Consider the following 15,686-nt stretch of genomic DNA (forward strand, 5'->3'; position numbering starts at 1 on the left):
TCGATACATAAAAATTAAAAAGACTGAACATTTTCAAACAATAAAAACTAAACTGAAACAAATGTAACTCTGGAAACAAACTGAATTAAAACCAAGAAGTCAAAATGAAATAAAAATAAAAGCTAATTTAAAAAATACAAAACTACGATAACTCTAGTGAAAACTTTAAAACAAACACAGCTCTGTGCCTTTATCAAAAAGTACTGTCATGCTGAGTATAGACATTTTAAACATAACCCATTATTGTACATGTTTATTGTAAAAAGCCAGTATAACTGTCAGTCTCAGCCTTTTCTCTTTTATTGTCACAAAGTTAATGACCATCATTGACACTATCAGTTTGTAAACATATAACATTTATTGTGAGGAGATCTGAGTTCAGGAAAAATTACCGCCCAGCCCTGATGTAGATGTTAAGCCTTGGTAGAAATATGCAGTCTCAGACTGTTCGTGTTTAAAAAGGGAACTGAACATTCAGATTTTAGAAGACTCATACAAAGTCATTGTCAGGCAATCTAACACAATGGTATGATAATTTCACATGATTTTTAAAGGCTGTATTTAGAGCTGCGACTAAGTACAGTACACGTATATTACTTTAGTGTAAGAAAATGTCTAAAAAAATCTGGTGCCAAACTGAAAACGTAGCAAATTCTTGTAACCAAGATTTTTTTGAAATTACATGTAAAAAAAAAAAAAGAGAGAGAATTATTCAATCAGTTGCCAGTTTTTTTTTGTTTTTAACTAAATGATGAATCAGATCAGTTCCTTTCCATTTATAGAGGACAGTATCAGTTAATTTTATTAGGAACTGTCCAGTTATATTATGAAAATATCATGGAAATCGTTTCTCTTAGTGATGAATGGAAATGTACATAAGTGATTTACATGCAGAGACAGTACTGAACTTGTTCTGGATTTAATTGGTCAGGAACATCAGTAACTGCAGAGCCCTTAAAAAAGGGGAAAAAAAAGGAGTGAGTGTGGGTGTGAGTGGGGGGGTTAAAGAGATGACATAATAACAATTCCTTCATTTTCTTTTTATTAACACATTACATGTCCATTGAAAAGGACTAGGTAGCAAATATATTGTCTTTTGCATTCAAATGAACACAAAAGGATCATACCTGTACATTCACTAAGGCTCTGTCTTTAGGGAAAACACGGGTTTCCATAAGGCAAATAATATTTAAAGGAATGCTATTAAGTATTATCCAGCATGTCAATTTATTTCTTACTTCTTCCTGACAGTACAAGGATGCAAGCTGGTAGCACAATCTGCTCTGCCGTGCTGATTCATATTTTACAACCTTAATACACAGTAAAGGGAAAAGGCAAGCCCAAAAAATAAAAAGTACACAGTATCAGGATGTGTTATTTGAGTGTGTAAAGTACAGCATGTTGATGGATCAGTAGGTAAAGTCTGGAATGTCAATTAGTGAACTTATTCCTAACCCTATTATGACACTGCAACAGATGAGATGCCAAAGTGTTGTCAAATCACAAACCATCAATGAATCTGGCCCCTCATTTTAATGTCAGCTACACATCTGTAAAATCTTGCACTACTGTGACGTTGCCGCTTTGACAGCATTTGCCTACAGATTGATAAACGCCCGCCAAAACAGCCAAAGCCACGTTTGTGTTAGTTCCTGTGACGGTAGGTGTCTTCGAGATCACACAACACCGTAGCAGCCTCACTGTTGTTGCTTGCAAAAAAAACAAAAAAACAAAACAAAACAAAAAAAACTAACAAGATGATTCAATACAGTTTAAACATGTATGCAAATCTCAATATGTAAATAAATATACATACAGCCAAATTTCTCTATCAGCTTGTATGCAAGCCTTCTCCCCCTCTCACCACAAACAGTGGTCACATCTGGAAGTTTCACATCACATTAAAGAGCAAACAAGAAAAATATTCAAATGTTTTAAAACCGATCCGTCGGTTCAATCTGCTAGAAGTTACAACGAGAGGCAGGCGTGCAGCTGCGGGAAGCAGCAGTTTTAATTTTAAGAGCTCAAACGCTTTGTTCAAAAAGCATGAACAAACGTTCCAATGATGTATCGTGCTACTGCCTGCTGACAAAAGCAGCAACCCTGATTTAGTCGGTTAATGCATAAAAATTACATAATAACAATTAAAAAAATAAAAAAAAAACTATGAATGACTGCATGAAATGCAATAAAGTCACATTCTGTGAGGCATGTGGATAGAATAAGATAACTTAAGATGGATAAAATGCATCTGTATATTTAATCTCCTCTCCAGTATATAAACTCGTGGGTATCAGAGCCGCTCGTCTCCCTGCTTTGTAAACTCACTCTGTACACTTGTTAAACATTGACATCTAAACAGTCAAAGATGCATAGCCTTTCCCCTTCACACTGTCCTCACGTTTTGTTCAGACTTTTACAAAATAAAACACTGATTACACCTCCTGTGCTCCAACAAACACTCGAGCAGGCAGCGTATTTACTCCAACAGCAGCATACACGGTGAAGAAGAGCCTTCACGCATCCCGGCCCGCTCTGCCGCGCAGGGAAGGCAAGGATCGACGTCTCATTTACCGACCTGACTTCAGTTTCAATCCAGGCAGACGTAGGGCAGTATGTTCAGCCTGCTCTCATCTCCGTGCGGGTCCAAGGAGATGCACTCGGTCCAGTCGTACCATTTATCCATTGTGTCATAGCAACCATTTACCCCGGACCAGTGCTGTGTGTGTAACCTGCTCAGGTCTTTGCCATTCACCTCTCTGCTGACTCCAGGGATCTCTCCAGGTGGCGAGTCTGAAACCAGCGTGTGTGTTTTCTTAGCATCTTTGCTCCGGTGCTCCTCCTTCTTCAGGAACTCTGACATGAAAAAGTGTGCACCGGGGGTGTGCGCGCCCGACGACGTCAGCACATTGCTTTGCTGGCTAAGGTACGACTGGATGATTTCGCTCCTCGACAGCTCTTTCCAGTCCGTCTGCTGGAAAGGACTGGGAGGAACTGGCGGATTTTGCTTCGGCTGTTCTGACCAGTTATTCTCAGGTTTGTGATTCGGTCTGTCCTCGCCCTCTGGGAAAGAATCCTTCTGGAAGGAGGTTTTGATCTGCCCCGTTACAGGATCGAACGTCAGCCTCCTGTCTTTTAACCTCACTGGTTTTGTTCTGTCTTCTACAGTCAGCCCTTCTAAATTAACAGAGCAATCCTTAGGTCTGTATTTCTGTCTTTTTCTTTTCCCTGTATTAAAAGAAGGACCCTCATCTTCCAGACTCTCCACGCCACTGCAGGGGGTGACAGTGGAGCCGTGGAGAGACATACTAGGAGGCAGGTGGTGAGAGTCCAAATCAGCAGACCCTGAACCGTCAGTGTGAAAACCCTGAACAGATGCGCTGAAAGGCTGAGGAGACAGTCCGAGCCCAGAGTTATCTACAGTCCCAGGTCTCACGCTGGGGGTAGGAATACTCTGTGCTTGGGGTGCAGTTTGTTTCACAACAGCTTCCTGTTTTAGAGTCTGAGGACTGTGCAAGGAACAGCGTGGGCTTCTGGGTCGACACTTTCCCCCAGAGGCAGCTTGCTCCTGTCTGGCTTGCTGCTGCAGAACTGATGCTTTTAGCAAAGAGGAAGTGCTAGGAGGCTTGCTGCATCCTGGGAAATTTGAGTGAGGTTTTACAGCATGAACAGGGATTTTATTTAGCTTGTCGTTGTCCAAAGCCTCAGGAATGTCCCTGTCCAAAGACTGATGTGCACGAATATCTGCAAAAATTTCTGTGCCGGTACCAATTCCATTGGTTTGCAGCTGCTTTGAGTTTTGGATTTTATCATTAAGAGTTGTTTTAGGTATCTTTGCTGGTAAAATCGGTCCTTCCTTCTGCTCGCCCTTGCGTTTTTTGTTGCTCGGTTTTTCCACTCTCAGGGAGCAGTTGTTGAAATCATTTCTGTTCTTCAACTCTGGGCCCGTTTTACCTGACGGTGGGTTGGTGGCTGGAGCAGAGATGCAAGGATGAGCACCGCCAATGGAAGACCACGACGCACTGGTGCCGCCTTTTGACAACACCTCAACCTTCCCTGGTTCGATTAGCTTCTGCCAGTTCCGCAGAAGCTTCTTGGCTCTCTTTGCGAGGTCCTCGTTTTTGGTTTTCTTCCGGACGTCGTTGATGAGCTTGCCCAGGCGGGTTTCCTTTAAGAGGAGATAAGATTGATGATTGTTTAACAGCGGATGAAACTTGACTGCTAAAAATCTGCATTTGATTGCTTTATTTGCTGATGGCACATGTTGTAACTTACCTCCAGTGCCTCTTTGGTGATAGGATATTTCTCCAAAAAGGAGATCACCTCCACGACGACCACCATGTTGCATATCTGCTGGAAAAGAAAGACCAATTATATACAAAAATACTGAGAGACAGGGGTGGGCGGTAAAAACGGTATATGGTAGAAACGATATAAATTTGGCCAACGGTAGAGATTTTGACTAAACCGCTCTACTGCGACAGCGCATGTTGATGGTGTCATCAAGCTGCGCCTGTTTTGGTCGAAAGCATTGCAACGGCTGCAAACAACATCATCTGCAAATTATGCCGGGCGACAGTAACAGCAAAGAGATGAAACACTTTTGAAACACTGTGCTAATGTTATGCTAATGTGGCTGTTTTGCTAGCGATCACATAGGACATCTTTATATACCAGCTAGTCCGACTTCAGTAACCCTGTAAAAGTCACTGCTGTTTAGTTTTCTGTCTTCATTTATGTTGGAAGTGATAGCAGAGCTGTATTTTTTAATTTTTTCAGAAATCTCTCAATCAGAACATGCTATATCATGTTTAGGTGGAAGCTAGCGAGCCAACTTCCTGCTCCGTTAAATTTAATAAATTCTGTTTTCATGGATGCCTGGATGGGGTTAGTAAGCACAACCAGAATTCATACATAAGGCACACTGTCGATTTTTGAGATAATTAAAGGATTTTAAGTGTGCCTTACAGTGTGTAAAATACGTTATACAGAAGAAAATAATATATCGTGATATATATCGTTACCGCACATGCTTCAAATTATACCGTGATATGGATTTTAGGCCATATCGCTCAGCCCTACTGAGAAATCACAAAAACAGCATTAAAGGAAGACATGTCTGTATCTAGATGTTGCCACTCCACCAAACACATTCCTCAGAAGGGGAAAAAAAGAACTTATCAAAAGGTCGAGAAATCATTTGAATAAACTTTCAAATGTGCACCTGTACGTTTAGAAAACATTTACTAGTTTCGGGCTCAGTTTGTCAAAACGAGAAAGCATGCAAATGTGCCGTTTTAGTCCACCAAAATAGTAGAAAGCCCACGTATTCAGATGATTGTTGTCTTTAATCTGCAGCCACTTCTGCAATGATCAACAATGTGGTTATTGGTTAACATGTGTTGCAGCGGAGGATTTCCTTTGCAAAGCCAAAGCCCAACTCTAGCTGTAGTGTGCCTGCGATCAAACTTATGACATTAAAAAACCCCTGATCGAAAAACGTTGAGTGAGGAGTCGTTGGCAAAAATGTAACACGTAGATGATTCTGGAATAAAATGCGTTACATCTATGTGGACCACAAGCCCTGACTTCTGATTGATGCAGTGAATCACGGTCAGGTCTGCTCTTGTGTTATTTACCGCGTGGTCGTCTCCCGGTGTTTTATATTTGGTGTCAGCCGATAGAAACTAATTTTCCGTCCTAGTGGAAAATTCTCTTTGTTGTGGTCAGTTTTATTTGGTGGCAAGCTTTTCTTTGTACATTCTCTCACATGCATCCAAGCAGTTTCAGCAGTCTGCCAACATTTGTGAATCTTTATACTGAACCTATGATTATTATTCTTCATACTATGGCGACGCATCTGAACAGGCCAATGGCAATAGTTGCGTCAGCCAACGTGTAGTTACATTACTTGCGAAGTGCACATCAGGTTACAGCATTGATATCCTGCTGAAGCATAAATCAGGTGTAAACTGTGTGTGGGATGCTGGGCATTTCAAGGCTTTCTGGCAGGATGTCACAGAGAGCACCCCCAGTGCATGACTGCAGGTAAGCATGTTGAAATAAGAAATTGTAAATAGGGATGTCAAACTTATTTTACATTGTGGGCCACACACAGCCCAGTTTGATCTAAAGCGGGCCAAACCAGTGAAACCTCTCTTTCTGTCAGTGTAAAGAAGTTTAGCTAAACATTTAATCCCATTTAATAAAGAAATGCTGCTGCTGCAGTAAATGAAAGGCACCTATCAGCATGTCTAAAATTACAGAAAAAGATCGTTCACCCTCCACCAGGCAACCACCTTAATTATTTTAGGTGTAGTATGAATGACAACAGGGGAGGTGCTTTATCAGTAGGACAAGCTGTAAAACTCATGAAAACACAGTTAACTCATTCACTGCCAATGGCTGGCAGTGAATGAGTTAAAAGCCCTCCTTCACATTTTCCAAAACCATCCAGTTTGGCCGGATTGGAATCTTTGCTGACCGATTCTGGCCCCTGGGCCTTATTTTGACACCCAAGGCATGTGGATAATCAGGCGTGTGTTGGACACTCAGCAGTAACACACTGGGAGTACTTAAATGACACTGTAAACAACAACAGCTCTGAATCCATTTGTTTGTAATGGTCGCTGGTGCTGGGTAGCTCACTGAGAAGCCATGCATGTTTGTAGGTTGCTGACTAACTCGGCTTGGCTGTTTATACTGCTGTAACACACCTAAAGTAATCCCGGGGTCATCTTAGATAAAGGCGTTACAAACCTCGGAGCCCTGCTGGAGGTCTCCTCTCTGCAGAGCCTCTGTGTCTAAAGGGAACTTGCACTACATTCAGCACGTCCCCCTCTCTTGCCCTGATGAACTCTACTGTAAGTGCACACAATTGTCGCCAGCATCAACTTAACCGGGCTCTGGCATGCCTGCTTCATCACTCACTTTCGCTAACTAGACGTTAGCCAGCTAATTAGCAAGCAAATACTAAGTGTCCAGACGCTGAATGCCTCCACTCTGTCAGTTCCCCTATAGCGACTCGAGGCCACCAGCTCGACCACCATTGTCTGCTCTTCTCCACCCAGTTAATTCCGCTTAAAACCAGTGGACATACTCACATTGCTCTGGCCGTCGATGGCCTGTAGCAGCCGGTCTCTCATCACCTGCGGAGTGGCTGTAGCCGCTGTCATCGCCTGGCGGTGTCGCGGGTCGGGACGGAGACAGACAGCAGAATCCCCCGAAGAGCCGGCGATGGGAAACCCGCTGACACTCACAACTCCGACGGAAGCTCCCCCGAAGCAGCGGGCATCATGCTTTATGATGCTTCTGTCTTTGTTTCCAATCGCCACCCTCACCTGTTTGGTACCGCTAACTGCAGGAGACAGAACACCCTCTCCGGGAATCGGCTACCCCCTCGGCTGGTAGCCGCCTCCTTCTCGGCCTTCTCACCGAGCTTTTTGTGAGGCAGCAGAGCATTGTGGGAAATCTTTACGTAACCGGCTTCGACCCGCGTCAAATCCACGTGCTCGCAGCAAGCTGTAAATTTAACAAAAAAAAGAAAGACAATAAAACCGGAAAGGTGGTCCTAAGAAATCGATTAGAGCAGCTGTCGCTAAAACAAGGATATATACATATTCTGGAAATCTATCAAATGAGTGTAAAAGAAAAAACTGTATTATTTATTACAATCATAAGAAACTGAATTCATGTCAATCCAATGAGTTGTTCATCGCCACACGGGGCTTCTCTTAGAAGTCAGGAATTCTATTAATAAAACATAACATTCAACCATTTTTTCTACGCAGGAATGCAAGTAAATATCTGTATTTTGTATCTTAATGTATCGTAAAACAATAATTATATTTTAGCATTAAATACATTCTGTTAGATTAATCATGACAGAAGCATAACAAATGGAAATGACAAATACTGTTAGAGCATCTGTGTAATAAACCGTATACTAGGCGGTGGTCTAATAAATTTAAAGATAGAAAGCGAGACTATGCTGTATATAAAAGGACTCCATAGTTAAAATTTTCTTACACAAAAATAACCTTTAATAATACCAAATTCATATTTTTGTCTCGTCTGAACGTCCTCCACATCTAACTAATAAATCAAGGTGCCTTCCAGTTCACTTGAAACTGAAGCTTGATGTTGGAGCCACCTTTGATGATATCTCTTCTGTCAGGGACGGTCATCAAAATCTCACCATACAAAACAAGTCTTATTCACTAAAAAATGATTATGAAAAATAAGTATGGATATTTCAACTGAAAAATACACTAAATTTCAAAAATCTTGTGCATAAACTATTTATAAATGAGAAACAGTGTATGCCACATGATGTTGCCATATAGTTGATAACCAAAAAAAACCTCCTCACCAAATCTCTTCAGTTCTCTGCTAATAGACAGGCCGAGTTTGCAGTTGATTAAATCAGCATTGTTGAGAAAGGCAAAGAACAGAAAGAGTCATGAACACACCCTTAAAAAGATTTCTTAATTTTATAAACACATGATTGCTTCAGTTTTATTCAGATTAAGGTTGATACATGTTTGTTTTGTTAAACTAAATCTTTTCCCCAAAACAGCTTAATCTCTTTAAGCTGGGATAAGCTTTGTTATAGTTATATTTTAGTATTTAAAAATGCACAACTCTCTATGTTTTCCAAAACAGATACAGTCCTATTAAAACTAACTCCACCCTTACTGCTTCCACTGGAATTAAAAAGGCAATTAGCAGCAAACTGCTGATAATCAAACACACTTGATTATCTGATCATCAGCAAATGTGAGCACTTATGTAAAAGCAGACGACTCTGGAGCATTCAGGTGTGTTAACACAATGCCAAGGAGGAATGACATAAAACCCTGATTGTTGCTGGCTGTGTCAAGCCTGCTCAGAGGCGATAACAACCACTTGTCTTCTCACACGTCTGGTAAGTTACTTGTGGATTAGAAGAGAATCTCACCAACTGTTTGAGTCACTAGAAGTACACAGAGACGATGGATTCTTTGGGTAGTAATTTTCTATTTCACCTAAGATGAAGAGCTGCTGCATGAGGAGAGTTTGCTGGTTGTTGGTCACCATAACATCTCCAGAAACTGGATTTCTAGCCTGGATAAATATCTCTTCAGACATGCTGCAGCATGACACTGAGACATGTTATGGTTTAAGATGTTTTGAGTTTTGTGACATGGTTGTTTGTGTGGTCTTGTGTTCCTGTAGCCCATCTGCTTCAAGGTTTGATGTGTGTTCAGGGATGCTCTTCTGTATATCTTGGTTGTAACGACAGATTTTTTGCGCTGCATTGATTGCATTATGTTTCTGCAATGTGACTGGCTGCTTTAACAAGCCTCTTAGTTGTGTCTAATGAAGCTGCCAGTGAATGAATATTATGCTGCTCTGTTTTGTAGCTGAAACCCGGATGCCTGGAAGCATCGAGTCCACAGGCCCACTCCAGATGTCGTGCAGAATCGCACATTAACATGTTAGCAGCAGGTTTCAAGGGGCCTCCATGAGTCTGACTTGTATTTCCCATACCCCTTACAGATGCTCAAACTGAGATATGGGCGGGGTTGAAGGCCAGGACAAGACCTTGAACTCTTTATCTGTGTTAAACTACTCATGAACAAATTCTGCAGTGCGACAGGGCACATGATCCTGCTGAGAGAGGCCGCTGCAATCAGGGAATACTGTTGACTGGATGCAGGTGGTCTGGAACAATGTTTAGGCAGGTGCAGCATGTTAAAGTAACCCACATGTACACCAAGACCCGAGGCTTCCCAGAATATAGCCCAGAAAATCACATTGCCTTTTTTGACTTGCCTTCTTTCAAAAGACAGAACATATTTGATAATAAAACTTTATTTTTTATTAAGAATAAGGTCACATTTACAGTGAATATATATTTAATTACAGCACATGTGCTGCTGAATAAAGAAAATAGCACAATTTCCCCCCCTAAGAAGTTGAAAACAAACACATAAGTGAGTAAAATAATCCTATTTATAACTCACAAATCAGATTCAGATTTTTCTGTGGAATCTGGATGAACTGAGCCTGTGCAGGAAAAAGGAATAAAATGATGTTTCTGGTGTTTCTTTACCACTAACTACAAAACCACAAGTTTCCAGCAAAGGTGTTACAGTTAAAGAAAGATCAATAAAAATGTAACAAGAGAAGAATAAATACAGCCATTCATAAATTCCTGTACAGCACAAAGGGTTGTAAACCAAAAGGAGTATAATTACTAGTAAAAGGGTCAAAGAAAGAGGAAAAAGGACATTAAGGAGAAGCTGACAGCATCCATCTGGAAAGGGAAGCATCTTGGAGGAAGTCCACTGGCCACACACGATCATGATCCAAACAATCTGTGCAGATTGAAGACATTTGGCTAGTTAGAACAGCAGCACACTTCTGCTAATTTCAGGAGAAGCAGCGCACATCTAAAGGGCATAAAAACGTTTGATTTACACACACACACACAAAAAAGACAGGACAGCACAATCATCAAGCACTTTATAGGTTTAACCTCAGTAATGCTGAGTTGGGACTTCATTCACTCTCAGATGGACTCATGGATTATACAAGTTGTAACAAAAGGACTCCTGGTCCATGTCTACATGATTGCATCACATATTCTGTGTTGATTTATCAGCTGTGCAATCATGGTGTTATCCTCCTGATTGACCACATCCTAAAGGTGCACCACTGGATTTAGATCTGGGGATTGGGGAACCCATCATCAGGTTTATGAAAGCATTTTGAGGCAATTTGTTTGGTATGTTGGCACATAAGAAAACCGTGGTAATAACAAAGTTAGACGTGGTCATCAGAGATCCCCAGAAACACTGACTGATATAAACAAGTGTCTGAAGTGTTCTCAGATTGGGTCCACGGCTTCATCCTTTAAACGCCAAATTCAAGTTTCTTCACACCAAGCTTTGGTTGTTCAGTGTTTGTCCAGACTGCAGACTCAGACTAATAATGTGAATTGTAAGAAGTTTCTTCTGCTCCCAGTTGTAAAGAATTGGCTTCTGGATTACTTTACCCCCCTTCAAAGCAGTAAGACTTCATTGGCAGCAACAGTCACATTTTTTTCTTGTTATAATGTTTAACTTGAAAAACATGTGAAGGTGCTGACTCATGTCTGCAGCTTACTGCTACCCCACAACCGTATTTTACCTTTAAAAGCAAACATGCCGTAATCCTTAAATATCCTCCCCAAATATAATGCATTTATATGTGTCAGTGAAAACTAATACAGTATCGCAGAAAGTTGAATTTGTTCACATGGACTTGCATTTTCAGAAGGAGAAACGTTCTCAGTAATTCAGGTCACAGTAGTCTTAACTGGTTGAAAAACAAGGCAACCAGACTTTAAGTTTGTGAAGATGTTACACCTCTCATCCAAGAGGGTTCTTCATTTCTAAAACCTAATTCTAAGACCTAATTATATAATCTATGCATGGCACACCATAGAAGAGTCAACTCAACAGGACAGGACTCAGCTGTAAATCTATACCGAAAGAACAAAGGTCACTCTATCCTCTGATTGGCATCGAGGATGCCAATGTTCACACTTTGGACAAAGAAGACAACTGGTACACATCCTGGACAGGGAGGAACGTTAGTTTGAGCACATTCCCTATTCACCCATTTACGTGAATAGGGAAAGACCATCTCTGAATTGAGGAGGTGGCCTATCTTTCGCCATCTTACAATGCACACACTGGTGATGGAAAGCTACATTGTAGCCACAGCCACCCTGGGGCGCACTGACAGAGGCGAGGCTGCCGGACACTGGCGCCACCGGGCACTCTGACCACCACCAGTAGTCAACGGGTGAAGTGTCTTGCCCAAGGACACAACGGCAATGCTAACTAATGGCAATGCCAAGGACACAACGACCGAGACTGTCCAAGCTGGGGCTCGAACCAGCAACCTTCTGATTAAAAGGCGAACTCCCAACTCTTGAGCCACGATCGCCCCCACGATCGTGATGAAGAAACAGACCTTCCAGTCCATTGTTCCTTCTGTGGGCTGGCTTCAGTCATTATGCAAATGTACTGTTTATATGATTGGGGAAACCTGCAGTCAGCTGAGAAGTCACTTGGATGAGTAACGAAACGTTTCTCCCACTGAAAACGCTACGTCCAGATGAACAGAAACAACTTTTGGAGAGGCCATGCATGTCCACTGTGAATGACCATCACTTAACAGAGGTGGTGACAATGACAGCAGCTATCAGCCACCTACAATTCAGTTTTGATTATCCTTCCCAGGTGCATCTCCGCCCGTTCACACCTCGTCTCAGTTGACCTCAATAGCTTCCATGGTAGGGCAGGGCAGGGCAGGGTGTCACAGTGGTTCCACTCAGCCTTTTTTTTTTCCTCAAACCTTGTGATGTGATGACGCACATGATCAATAGTGTCAACGGCCACCTCCTAAGGGACAATCTAGGGGTTTAAATATCTGCGACTCCTCCACCTTTTGTTTTTAGAACTGAAGTGCCCTCTTGACTGAGAGGGGAAAAGTCTTGACGAACTTCAGCTGCCTTCTTTTGTTAAGCTTTTAGGAGTAGCACCATTGCCTAACAATAGCTCACGAGGTCAGTTTCATGATCATTGCATGATCATATGCAAATTGTCATGACCGTTGATTAATGGCCAGAGAGTTGGGAAGTAGCTGCAACACACTATTAGAGCTACAGCACTGGTAAAATGCTGTAGCTGTAACAGTAACAGCTCCAGAGTGGTGAAAGATGTACCCCTGGGCCTCCTCCTGGATTCAGAGATGGTCTCTACCTTTCCATGTAAAGGTTTTTGCTTAGGTAGTGACTGTCCTTCTCCCCTGAATTGCCTGCAGCTATTTTTAGGCGCCTTCCCAGCTTTGACAAATGTCCAGCTGGGACAACCACATTCCCTCAGGGCCATTTTTCATACGATGACCTTCAGCTTCCCAAGCCGGTCTGTGTGGTGATGGTGTTCGCTCTGTGTTGTAGTGTCCTGATGACACCCAGTTTGTGTTTTAATGGAGAACGAGAGTCAAGAATGAAATACTGATCCGTGTGCATTGATTTAAAGTACACGTCGACTTTTAAATGTCCCCAATTACTAATGGCAATTTGACAGTCTAAGAAAGCTAGCCTGCCATTTTTCATTTCCTCCCTGGTGAACTTGATAATGTGAGAAATGCTTTGTGGTACATCGTGAAATTTGATTTTTCACCCACGTATAATCCACATACCTGAACCAATTGCTCAACAGTGTTCCAGGATACAATAACAGAGCCCTTTATTTCTCCACTTTGTTCTTTTGGCTACAAATTAGCCAAAGTCGGTGAAACTGGGGATTTCACTGCAGACCCGTGTTTCTGCTTCTATGTGAAATATGTGGAATGAGAACAGAGTTCCAAGAGCAGACACTTTGGCTTGGTGCTTAGAGTTCTTCCTGTTACTGAGAAAATGTACTGTTTACAAAGTTCAGAAAGAGTGAAAAAAATTACTTTGATGAGCAACTAAACTATTTGTCCCACTAAAAAAAAAGCAACGTCCAGATGAACGAAATGAACTTTCTGGGATTTTTTTTTGATGTGTGAAATGTCAAAAAACCTCAATTAACAAAAAAAAAAAAAAAATCTAATCCCACAAGAAGACCAAACTCAAAACTTCGGACTTTTTTGTCGTGGCAACCATTACTGTCACTGGTCTAGGTTTCTGGCAACAATTGGAATCTGTGTCACAAAGAAAGCTTATGTGGCTCAACATCAGTCTTCAGCACGTTCTCATATTTGGAGCACAACATATGAAACAAATATCTATGCATCTTCCTATGCTTATCCAAGTCGGTGCCCAATTCAGCAGCTGGAGCCTATCCCAGCTGTCATAAGGTTGGCAGGGTACAGGGAAAGGTTGCTAATCTATTGCAAGGCTAACACTGAGAGACAGACATTCACACTGGTGTTCACCTTTTAGGCCGATTTAGAGTCACCAATTCACCAAACCCATGCATGTCTTTGTGCAGCTATGGTGGTGGTTGTCTATCAACAACTAAGCTGTAGTGCCTCTTCACCTCACTGTACAATACCTTATGCAATACTTTTTTGTAAATAGTCAACAGTGCAATAGACTCAATACTTGAAATGTGCAATTCACTTGTATTTTTTATTCCTATTTATTCTATTTATCCCCTTTGTATATTTTATTTATATTTGTCTCTGTATTTATATATATGTGTGTGTGTGTGTGTGTGTGTGTGTGTGTGTGTGTATATATATATATATATATATATATATATACATAAATAAATAACAATTCTGTAACTGTAACTTCGGTCGTTGCTGTGCTTTTTGGAAGTCGAATTTCCCAGAGGAACCCACCCGAGGGATTAATAAAGTTCTATCTTATCTTATCTTATCTTATCTTATCACATGAGTAAGATACTGAATCGCGAGCTGCTAACGATGTGAGAGTGTCAGAATTTTAGAAAGCCTTTAGTCGTAGATAAAAGTATAAGTATAAAAAAGTATAACTGAAGTACACAGTGAGAACCCATGCAAGCATGGAGAGAACGTGCAAACTCTACGTTCTCCACGATTTGAACCATCATGCTCCCTATGAAACAAACACTAGGATAAAAATAGCTAAAGCCCACAGCACAAGTAATTGAGTGCCTCTCAGTAAACTGCATCTGGTCCATCAGCATCGACTGACACAGTCTTACTCACAGGATCATGCAGAACATGATGAAGATGTTCCACAATGCGATGAAGATCCGGAAGTACCGCAGGCTGAGCAGAAACTCTCTGATGTTGTCCCCTGAGAGATAGACTGTGAATGTTTGTGGCAATACTACTCACTCTCTCTCTCTCTCTCTCTCTCTCTCTCTCTCTCACACACACACACACACACACACACACACACACACACACACACACACACACACACACACACACACACACACACACACACCTGTTGTTGGTGATCCAGAGTCATCTCCAAATCCCTGCGACTCCTTCCTTTTGCTGAAAAAAAGACACCCACAGTTAACCTTCAACATTCTGCTAACACACAAACCTAAACTAATGACTGAGTACAGTACTCACAGCTTGAAGTTCAGCACAGCCCCTGCGTTCACCAGTAAAGTCCTGCAGAGCACAAACACGGAGAGTTTGGTTGTCAGCTCAGCAGCGTATTAGCTGCTGAGCTGGCATTAGCACCAAGCTAGTTAGCTTGTCATTTTACGCCACACACGGCTGACTGACTAACACAAAATTACACAGCGACACATAAAGACACATAGAGAACTTATTATCTCAATACAAGATGTGATTCCGTGTGACATCTGCCACACGACTCGATAAATTACCCGAATATCAACAGATCCCCGATCATCTTGATCAAATCACATCAGAAGCGCCTCACTTCCGCGTTCGGCACGTAATCAGAAATGTGACCAATACAAATCCGGTATCCAGAGAAATACGAAGTGTTGTTATTCCCCGGGTTTAGACTGTAAGGTGCAACCTTACCAAACACTGATCGTCTGCCAAAATTGATTTTCAATGTTTTAGTGTATTTTTATGTGTAATGTCTTATGTGTAAATAGACTTTGGTGAACAGGATTTATAAAGAGGTTATAAAGAGATTTATAAGCACTCAAGCACTTTAAAAACGACCACGCACAGTTAGCCAA

The 15,686-nt window shown here is 41.6% G+C and overlaps 2 protein-coding genes across 3 annotated transcripts; both read right to left on the reverse strand.

Annotated features, from left to right (window-relative positions):
- Positions 1-1,025: 1,025 nt before the first annotated feature.
- Positions 1,026-7,446, reverse strand: LOC113007091 (mediator of RNA polymerase II transcription subunit 26). Of its 2 annotated transcripts, none has more exons than XM_026143488.2 (3): positions 7,104-7,446; positions 4,276-4,350; positions 1,026-4,168 (listed from the first exon to the last, which is right to left on the reverse strand). In XM_026143488.2, exons 1-3 carry the CDS (start codon positions 7,173-7,175, stop codon positions 2,591-2,593), a joined length of 1,725 nt encoding a protein of 574 aa, XP_025999273.1. In that variant the 5' UTR covers positions 7,176-7,446; the 3' UTR covers positions 1,026-2,590. The 2 variants fall into 2 exon arrangements, with proteins under 2 accessions (XP_025999273.1, XP_025999272.1); XM_026143487.2 differs by having other exon boundaries at positions 4,276-4,353; positions 7,104-7,444.
- Positions 7,447-9,839: 2,393 nt separating this feature from the next.
- On the reverse strand, positions 9,840-15,498 carry smim7 (small integral membrane protein 7). The gene is made up of 5 exons (XM_026142424.2): positions 15,360-15,498; positions 15,097-15,138; positions 14,963-15,015; positions 14,719-14,809; positions 9,840-10,361 (listed from the first exon to the last, which is right to left on the reverse strand). Exons 1-5 carry the CDS (start codon positions 15,383-15,385, stop codon positions 10,346-10,348), a joined length of 228 nt encoding a protein of 75 aa, XP_025998209.1. The 5' UTR covers positions 15,386-15,498; the 3' UTR covers positions 9,840-10,345.
- Between the last annotated feature and the right edge of the window lie 188 nt (positions 15,499-15,686).

Source organism: Astatotilapia calliptera, chromosome 15 (genome assembly GCF_964374335.1).
Source record: "Astatotilapia calliptera chromosome 15, fAstCal68.1, whole genome shotgun sequence".
Classification (NCBI taxonomy): domain Eukaryota; kingdom Metazoa; phylum Chordata; class Actinopteri; order Cichliformes; family Cichlidae; genus Astatotilapia; species Astatotilapia calliptera.